Source organism: Mastomys coucha, unplaced genomic scaffold (genome assembly GCF_008632895.1).
Source record: "Mastomys coucha isolate ucsf_1 unplaced genomic scaffold, UCSF_Mcou_1 pScaffold6, whole genome shotgun sequence".
Classification (NCBI taxonomy): Eukaryota; Metazoa; Chordata; class Mammalia; order Rodentia; family Muridae; genus Mastomys; species Mastomys coucha.
The window spans coordinates 38,735,539-38,745,757 of NW_022196912.1; the positions used below are offsets into that span (position 1 = coordinate 38,735,539).

A 10,219-nucleotide genomic window follows, 5' to 3' on the forward strand; every position below is an offset into this window, starting at 1 on the left:
CTGCAGTTCGGCGTGGCTTGCATAGCTGCGCGCTGAGTCAGCGGGACACAGCGGGCGGGGGGCGCGGACGTCAACTAGGCCTCTGGGTCCGGCCGGTGATGGGGGTGGGAGGGCGACACACGATGGGGACATCGGGGCACCGCGCTGCCACCCGTCCCGCCTCCCAGCCCCGGGAATGGGCCCGACGAGGCAGAGAGACTAGGCAGGCGGGAACGGAAAAGAAGCTCGACCGCTCAGCTCGGTGGCGGGGCGTGGCCGGAGGCCAGGGGCGTGGCGTGCCGCGGGGCCGCGCCCGGGTGGGCGGGGCGGGGCGGCGCGCGGCCGGCCGCGGGCGGAGGGGCTTGTGGGTAGCGGCGGCGCGCGGCCGAGTAGGGACGCGGCTCGGACTGCGTGTGAAGGGGAACGGGCTTGTGGGCGCGCGAGGCGGCCGGCGGCGATATGCGGGTGGACGGGCGGCGGCCCTAGCGGCCTGAGTCTCGAGGGCGGGGCGGTGCGGCGCGGGCGCCCCTTCCCCGCTCCCGCCCGCCGGGTCCTGGCGAGCTCGCTACGGGGCCGGGCGGCGCGCGTGCGGCTGAGGGGCGGGGACGCCGTGAGCCTTGCTGCTCCCGGCCCGGCCGGGCGGCTCCTCAGACAGCGGCGCGCGGCGGGCCCGGGCGGAGGTTCCGCGGGCGGCGCTAGGCCCGGCGAAGCGGCATGAGCCGGCCCCCGCCGACGGGGAAAATGCCCGGCGCCCCCGAGGCCGCGCCCGGGGACGGGGCGGGCGCGGGCCGTCAGAGGAAGCTGGAGGCGCTCATCCGAGACCCCCGATCGCCCATCAACGTGGAGAGTCTGCTGGTAGGTGCGGGTTAGGGAGCGAACTCCCTGTCCTGCCTGGCTTCTCCCCCACCCCCTTAGCCCACCCGCCCAGCTTCCGGCTGCTCTGGGAGCTGGAGACCCAGGTTCCAGCGTGGAGACCCCACCTGGGATTCTCGGGTCCACCTCCCTGTGGAGCGAGTGTCATCTCGGCCGCCCCCGTTCTTGGAGCGCGCGGGGAGGAAACACCCCGGGTCTCCTTCCCGCCTACCCAGTCGGTTTGGGGCGGAAAGGTGGAGGATTGGCTGTGCTTCCTCCACTAGGCAACCCAATTTGAAAGTGTCACGCAGTGTGGGAGCTAGGGTGAAATCGAGGGAGAAGGAAACCCGACGCTTTCTCTATTGGGAGTACCACCTGGGGCACATGACAAAGAGCTGCCTGCCCTCACTTGGTCCTCTTCGTCAGGAATCTGGGAACGCAACAGCTCAAGTTTGCTGCTTTCAGTTGCTCTTGGACATTCCATAGTAGCTATTTAGTGCATTTGAATTTATGTAAATTAAATTTCCGGAGTTTGTTGCTCTGAAGCCAAGAAATGAATCTGAATCGTAGAATGGAATAAATCTCTCCCCTTGATCTTGTCTTTCCCATAGCATTCAGAATCCAAATTAAGAGCCTTGGGAAAGGCTGCTATATTGAACTCGATTAAGAAAAGAACACGATTTACAATAAATGTCATGTAGAATGCTGGTATACTTCTGGTCATGCTGAGGGAAGCGATTATGTTTGGCAAACGAATTTGATTAGCGTGCAGCTAGAGGTGCATTTATGGGAAAAAGTGGTGTGAACGTGTATCCTGAGAAGTCGAAAAAAGATAATCTGGCTATCTCTGGAGGGCTAGATGTAGGGTGGGTGAACAGGCATTCTGTGCCAGAAAGCATGTCAGTTCTGAGCCCTGCTAGGAGAAGCCTAGTGACTCTGATGAGAAAAACTGTGTCCTCCCTTTCCACTGACTAACTTTTCTTCTGAGGCTGTTGGTTATCCTTTGAGGTTTCTGGAATCATTTGCAGAGTGACTCAGTTCTGTTTGGCCACAGTGCAGGAACTGACTAGAGTGTGGGTATCGCTCTATAGGATGTGTAAATATAGAGATTTTGACATTTTTTTGGGGGGAGCATGTTTTTTGTTTGGTAGGGGTTCCTGTGTTCTTGTGGGACGCGTTTTGGAAGTTTTCAGTTTAGGATTAGTTGCTTGGAGGTCATAGCCTTTTTGTAGATAAAGCAAAGCTTCTCCAGCGTCACTGCCGGCCAGCATTTTCACTTTGGTATTTTGCTAGCAAAACTTTGATCCTAGGCCAGAAAGTTCAGTTAAAAATAGTCTCTGTAAATCTCAAGTATTCACCAGGTTCATTCTCAATCTCAGTCATCTCTTTTTCACAGTCATCTCTTTTATTGTTAGTGATGTTTATTATTATCATTATTATTATTATTATTATTATTGTCATTTTGAGCTTGGAACCAAGTTGTTTATACCTTTGACATGACTATTTTGTTTTATTAAAATGTTACCTAAATTATTACACTTGTTCAGTAACAGTTCCTTCATTGAATGCTTAATACACCACATTTGTTAAGGTGACATATTACCCTATGAGGGTTGACATCAAATGCTGGATTTGACAGCAGGCTTATTGCTGCTTTTAGTTGATTACATGTCATTGAGAATCAGGACAGGTGTTATTCTAGAGTGCAGCAAATGTTACTAAGTCAGAAACTGCTGTATATTCCTTTAGAGTGAGGTTCCTGGTGCCTCTGTTGCACATTCATAAAAGTTGAAAACATCATTAAAGTTAGAATAATATCTTAGTTATGTAAATTTTATCATGAAGTTTTAGAATGAATTATGTGCTTATCATTATGTCAACTTGACACAAGCTAGAGTTATGGCATTTTCTTACTTAATGATTGATGCAGGAGGGCCCAGCTCATTGTGGGTGGTGCCATCCTTGGGCTGGTGGTCCTGGGTTCTATAAGAAAACAGGCTGAGCAAGCCATGGGAAGCAAGTCAGTAAGCAGCACCCCTCCATTGCCTCTGATCAGCTCCTACCTCCAGGTTTCTGCCCTGTTTGAGTTCTTATCATGACTTCCTTTGATGAGGAACTGTGTAGTATGGAACTGTAAACCAAAGAAACCTTTCCTCTCCAAATTGCTTTGGTCATGGTAAAAATTTAATTGTAGTAGTAGTATACATAAAACTTGCCACTTAAACCATGTTGAAGTCTACAGTTGGGTGATGTTCTGTGCATTCACCGCTGTGCCAGTCATCACTGCTATGCATCCTCACAGCCTTTTCATACCTTCAGGTTGTAACTCTGTAGTCTTTAAACTGATACTATTTTTAAAATTATGTTTTTAAAAATGCTCACAAAATAATAACTTATTACTCTAAAGATTTGAAATCTTGCTATGAGCTTTTTTCACAGTTAAATCATTGCTTTATTTAACATTACATTTCTTTTGGTTTTATTCTAGAAAACATACCTCTAATAGTCTAATACAAACAACCTGAAATTTAGTTACTGTATTCAAAAGTTTAGAAAGCACGGTTGGAAGTTGTATATTGCTAAATATGGAAAGTGATGATGAAACATAACCAGAGTTTTCTATAATATGTTTTCAGTAGGCTAGGCAAACCATTCATAGGAAAAAACGTTATACAAGATAACATGTAAAGTTTTATCCAGTATATGATATGTCTTTACACTCATTTTACTTCTATGTGCATTTGGCACATTTTTGCTAGCTTTATGTTTTCTTTGAGACAGGAAATGATTTTTGTTTTAGATATTTCTTATTACAGTTTTAAAGTGGATGCAATTATTGTTTTGAGTTTGCTGTCATAAGTACTAATCATTGTCAAACATATACGGCTGAATTTCAGGCCGCTATCCAGTGTACAGACTAAGTTATCTTTGTTTCTCTGCAGAGGCTATTTACTTTATTTGTCCCTAAAATATGCAACTCTTGAAGTTGCAGATTGTGAGCTGCTTGGTATTATATATAAAAACAGTTTTGAAAGATACTTGCTTCTGAAATTAAAAAACAAACGACATCTATCTTCTGTGTTTGAGTGTGGGCATATGCCCTGCGATGTGTAGAGGTCAGAGGACAACGTGTGGAGTCGGTTCTCTTATGTGGGTTCTAGACATCAAACTCAGGTTGTGGGGTTGTCAGGCTTGGTGACTTGTAAGTACCTTTATCTGCTGAGCTTTTTTGAAGGTCAGTAATTTTGAAATGTTTTTAAGGGAGGATCTTAAGTGATAACCTTTGGGTAAATTCCTGTGCTGTCAGAGATCCTCACAGTGTTTGCCCGATGTGTTTTACTTAGCTAACAAGTATGCTGGAGAAATGTCTTAAGGTTTATGCTTTGGGATTTTGTTTTGTTCTTTTAAAGAGTAAGTGGCTATAGTAACCTATATAGAGCCTGGGTTTTTGTGAATGGGTAAAGGTGATCAAATATTTACAATTTCATTGGGTTGAAAAACAAAATACCAATTAAATTTTTAAATTTACATTTCTTTATGTGTGTGTGTGTGTGTGTGTGTGTGTGTGTGTGTCTGTCTGTCTGTGTTGGGTGGCGTGTTTTGTGTCATGGTACAGGTATGGAGGTCAGGGAACAGTTTACAGGAGTCAGTTCTCTCCTTCCACCATGTGGATTTCAGTAATCAAACTAAGGCTGTCAGGCTTGGCAGCAGCTGCCTGTAACTGCTGAGCCATCTGCCTGGCCCCAGAAACACCTATTAAAACTGGTACCTGCCAGTAACTATATGAAAATATTACTGTACAGAAATTTATTTTGGGTAGTTCTGGATATTAGACTCAAGACCTTGCATGTGCTAGGCAAGTGTCTGCCTCAAGGCTATGACCCCAGATCATGAAAATATTTATCACATTACTTAGGTTCTTGCCATTAATGCTAGCACTTCACCCAATTAAAATACAATTGCATGTGTTCACTCCCCATAAGTAATGTCTGAGACTATTTTGAAGATGTAATAAAAATGAAATAGAATAAAATAAAAGATGAAAAATGACTTTGTACTTACTCATTTGTGTGAAGTAGGAGGTGGGTATTTAGAATATACAGATTAATTGCTTTAAAACTTAAATTTTTTTTTCTTTTTTTGCTTTTTATTTTTTTTTATTGTGGGTTTGTGGGTAGGGAGCTGAGAACTTTTGAGAGTTGATTCTCTCTTACTGTGAGGGTTTCAAGATCCAGCTCCAGTTTGTCAGGCTAGGCAGTAGTGCTTATTCCTGCTTGCTGAACTATTTATAATATAAATATAAATAAATTTAATAAATGTTATAAGCTGGGCACGGTGGTGCACACCTTTAATCCCAGCACTCAGAAAGCAGAGGTAGGCAGATCTCTATGAGTTTGGGGCCAGCCTGGTCTACAGAGTGAGTTCCAAGCCAGCCCTAGCTACAAAATGAAATCTTGCCTTTAAAAAAATTGTTATAAGCTATTAGTGTTAAGTCTTTGTAAGGACTTTTTTCTCTTATTTCTCTTGGGTTGATAATGAGGTAGAATTGCTGTGTCATAGGATATATGCATATTTTCTTTTTAGGAAATGACCAGATCTTTTTAAAGTAGTTAAACTATTTTATATTTTACACTTGTGCCAACAACACAGGAAGGAAGATTCCAGTTATTCCACAGCTTTCCTAACATCAGAAAAAAACAAAACAAAAAACCCCTTCTGTTGTGAGTAGTGGTAGCTCATTGTTTTGTAATTTGCATATCCTAATGACTACCACACGTACTGGCTATTTATATATAAATATATAAGTTGGGCTGTCATACAAGTTTTAATGTGCTAGACGTAGAAATCAATTTGTATACAAAGGGAAGGCTGTGAAATTTGTTTTGTTTTTCTCAGTCTGTATGTAGTATGTCTGTTTTTGACCAGTTTTAAAAATGGTTATTGCTTTTTTCTCTCCAAGTAATTGTTGCCTAGACCTATGGGATGGAAATACCCTCTTTTGTTTTTATTCTAGAATCTTTATGATTTAACATTTATATATAGGTCTAGGGTACATTTTACCTAGTTTAGTGTGTGGTGTGAGATAGGGATTGAAGCTGATTTTCTCTTTTCCTCCACATGACTAGTTACTCAGACTACTCAGCAGTATTACTACTACTACTACTACTACTACTACTATTACTATCCTACTACTACTACTATTTTAAGAAAAGTATTTTCCCTTTTTTACCGAGTTGCGTATCATCTTTGCCAAAAATCTGTTTACTAGTAGACTTTTGTGTTTTCTTAATAGTCATCTTCATATTCTTAGTCATGGTTATGTTGTCTTACCAAGCTTTGTTTAAAACTCATTTCTTTTTAGTTTTATCTGTGGAAACGGGTAGCCAGACAACCACTACTGGTAAGCTGGAAAGCATCTTAGGTTTAAAAATTACTCTGTACTGGCTGCTCATGATGAGGGTTATTGGGGAAGAGAAAGTTGGTGGCTCAGTTTGACCTTATAGGCCCAGGGTGACATGTCATTGAAAATCCAGGGGACTGGTGGGGTGACTCAGTTGTTAGAGGTGTGTGCTGCCAAGACTGGCTAGTGACCTTGAGTTTGATTGCTGGGACCCACAGGGTGAACAAAGAAATGATTCCTACTAGTTGTCTTCTGATCTCTGCATGTGCACTGTGGCACATATACACAATAAATGTAAACAGAACAAGAAAAAAAAAACCCACAGCCCACAAAAGCATACTTACCAGTAGTGGGCTAGCTACTACTGTATGGAGTTTAATATGAACGTTAGTATCAAGTCGTGGTGCCAGTCTGTTCTTTATCCTTGCTGGGAGCTGCTCTCTTTGCATCTGTGCTTTCTTTATCCTTCAAAGTGTGATTACTCTACTATAGATGTTCTTGACAGGTCTGCAGTTGGCTTGTTTTAAGTGACCTTCATTTACCTTTTTGGAAAGTGGTTTGTCCACAGTGGCTAGTCTCATTCTCGTATTCATTTATTCTTTCTCTTTCTCTTTCATATTAAGGTTGCTTTTTGGTTTATTGGTGTTAACTCTTGGAGAATATTTCTAAGGACTTTCTGGCTTGTTTCCCAGGCATCTAAAATGTTTTATAACTGGTCATTTTATATTTAGTGTCTATTTTACTTTATTCTGTAAAAGATTTTTGAACAACTTTAGTTATGATGTATGTGATAGGAAATTTACTTTTAAGGGATTACAGATTGGGAACTAGTTTCCAACACTTCATATTGAGGTTAACTTTTAGCTCTGGGGATGAGAAGCAAGCCTGTCTTAATACTTGGATAAATGGTGCTGAGGAAGTCTTACAGTGTTAAAGTATTGTTGTTTTTATATTTCCTGGCCTTTGAAGTTATTTATTTAATTTACTTATTTCTGTTGAAGTCAAGAGCTCACCTTATAGCTGACTGGTCTTTGTAGCTCATGCTGTTCCTGAACTCATGAACCTCCTGCTCCAGCCTTCTAAATGCTGGGGCTACAGACTTGGGGGAACAACACTTGGCTTGGCTTGTGAGTTTATTTTTATTTAATGCATAGAAGGTAAACTGTATTAGAATATAGATGTTTTTGTCTTTCTGTTATGTTCTTTAGCTATTTGTTGAATTAAAGAACAATTCAGTTTAAAGTAATGAGTGATATCTTTAAAGGTATAGTCCCTCTAGAAGTGATAGTACTAATTAGACCCCAAGTAAGTATTTTGACATGTTCTTGTCATTTGGCTGTAGTCTATTCATAAGAAGGAAGATAGGCAAACATCTGTATGCTGAGAAGATAGGTTTGGAAGGTTAGAACAGTTGGTCTCCTAAGAAAAGTAAGTTGTAATGTAGGCATATTCTAGGTTATACTGAAACAATGTGTCTAGAAAGAGATAAAAGCTAATTTTGTTCTGTATTTTAGGTGAAGTTAAGACATTTTGTGGGCTAGACAGCTTTTAATCATTTGTGTGTTATCTGTTCCCCGGCCATAGCTTCTAGTTAATCACATCTAGTTCCATGTGGAGCAGGGTGATTTTAGTGTTAAGTCAGCTTTTTATGATCAAGAACAGATGAAAAAAATGGTGGTATGTTTCAGGTTAACCCTCCACACAGTATATTGGCTGTTAGTAATCAATATTTGCTTACCAACAAAGTTAAAATCAAAGAGCATGAGAAATTTTGATCAAGAATGCAGGTGTTTCCCAGTACTTGGGATGCATAGACTGACAGGTCACTGAGTTTTAGGCCAACCTGGTTTACAAAGTGAGTTCCAGGACAGCCAGAGCCATACAGAGAACCCCAATCGCAAAAAACACAGAAAGAGAGGAAAAAAAAATCTGGATGTCATTACAAGTTATAATGAAAGGCTCTATTGAAAAACTTTCAGATAGTAAGCATACTATAAGATAACTTTTATTACATTTTTATATTTATTTTTGGGTATGTGTATATGTTTTTGCCACTCAGAAGTCAGAGGACAGTTTTTGAGTCTCTTCTTTCTCCAGGGAACAAACTCAGGTTGTCAGACATGCCAGCAGGTGCTTTTACAAACTGAGCCATCTTGTCGACTCCACGATTACTAACATTTTTATTTAACTTTTATCTATTTAATGTTTATAATTTTTTAATAAATGTAATTTGCTTGTTCTATATTTAAAATAGTTACAAAAATGAATTTTGAGTTACTCTTTCTGCTAGTGGTGTTCAATTAGAGAAAGGGAGTAATTAATATATAATACTGTATTTGCTTGTACATACTTCATAATAATGGGTTGAATATATAAATATAATTTGCAGGCATAAACAGTGTGCATACTTTTATCTCTTATTTATTCTTAGAATTAGGTCTGAAATTAAAGTCTGGCTGAGGGACAGATGTTAAATGATACCATTGTTTGCTAGCTTTTCAAGTTCTCTGTGTTTTCATCAGGATTTTTTGGGGAGTTGGGGGGCAGGGTCTCTGTGTAGCTCTGTGTAGCTCATAGTGTACTATGTAGAGACCAGGCTGGCCTTGAAATCACAGAAATCCAACTGCCTCTGTCTCTTGAGTGCTGGGAATAAAAGCATGTGCTATTATACCTCAACTTCATTGAGGTCTACTTTATGTGCTGTAAATTCATCCATTTTACATCTGCAATTTAAGTAAACTGCCACCTTAACATTTTCTCATTGCCTCTAAAATCTATTGTTTAGGTTCTCAATCTTAACTCCAGTCCTAGCTCTGGATTTGTATACATAAATTTGTCTTTAAAAAAAAAAAAAACAAATTCTACATAAATGGTATCATACAGTGTATTTGTTACTTTTCTGTTGCTGTGATAAAACACTATGACCAAGGTAGCTTGTAGAGGCAAGTTTATTTTAGCTTATAGTCCCAGGGGGATAAGAGTGCATCGTGGCAAAGGAAGCTTTGTTGTAAGTGGCAGGCATGGAAGCAGGAGCAGGAAGGTGTGAGAGCTCACATCCCAGCCACTGACAAGAATAAGAACAAACTGGAAGTAGTGTGAGGCTTTTTACTCTCAGAGCCTACTCCCAGTAACATACTTCATCTAGCAAGGCTCCACCTCCTAAAGGTTTACAGCTTCCACAAATAGCACCACCACCTGGGGTTGTTCAGTATCCACACTTGGGAGGGACATTTCTATTTTAAACCGTCACTCAAAATATGTCATCATTGCATCTGGCTTCTTTCCCCAGCATAATGTTTTTAGTTAGGTTCATCTGTATTGTAGCATGTGTTAGTATTTTGTTCTTTAGTATTGCTGAATAGTGTTATTGCATGAATTATATATTACATTTTGTTTATGAATTTGTCATAGGTGAGGACATGTTTTTATTTCTCTTGGATAGATTCCAAAGAATGAGATTGTAGGGTCATGTGGTAGTTAATGCTTAATTTTGAAAACCTGCCAATATTTTCTAAAATGGCCATACAATTTCATATTCTTTCCATCAATGAATGATAGTACTGGCAGTATACTTTATTAATAACAAATGAATTTTAGTTGTGTCCTTTCTTTAAGAGAGAGAGTGAGTTTCTTCCTGTGTTGCCTCGGTTGACCTTGAACTCCTGGACTCAAGTTATCGTCTGGCCTCGGCCTCTGCTATAGCTAGGACAAAGGGCATGTTTTACCATAGCTTGATAGCTCTTTTCTTTTGATTTTTAGTAGTGTACCATTTAAATTGTTTTTATGTAATCAAGTAATGAAGAGAGCTTCCCCCCCTTCACATGAGAATCGTAGTTAACAAACTTATTTTTTTTTAGATGAATGTTGTTATGGGGTCTTTTACTTCTGAGTAATGAAACTCTTGTTGAATTTTGTAAACTCTTGTAGAAGGAGTGACTCATCTAGTTGGGTTCTTCCTTTTTTTTTTTTTTTTTTTTTTTTTTTTTT

At 40.7% G+C, this 10,219-nt stretch overlaps 1 protein-coding gene across 4 annotated transcripts in view; it reads left to right on the plus strand.

The window, feature by feature from the left end:
* Positions 1-355: 355 nt before the first annotated feature.
* The window catches only part of Rock2 (Rho associated coiled-coil containing protein kinase 2), an 89,629-nt gene continuing 79,765 nt past the window's right edge, over positions 356-10,219 (plus strand). For 2 of the 4 annotated variants that reach the window (XM_031357019.1, XM_031357020.1), the window contains exon 1: positions 358-834. In XM_031357019.1, coding sequence (XP_031212879.1) covers positions 694-834 — 141 coding nt within the window. In that variant the 5' untranslated portion in view covers positions 358-693. Of the gene's footprint in view, positions 835-10,219 lie in introns of all 4 variants that reach the window. The other 2 variants (XM_031357018.1, XM_031357021.1) reach the window with 2 other exon arrangements.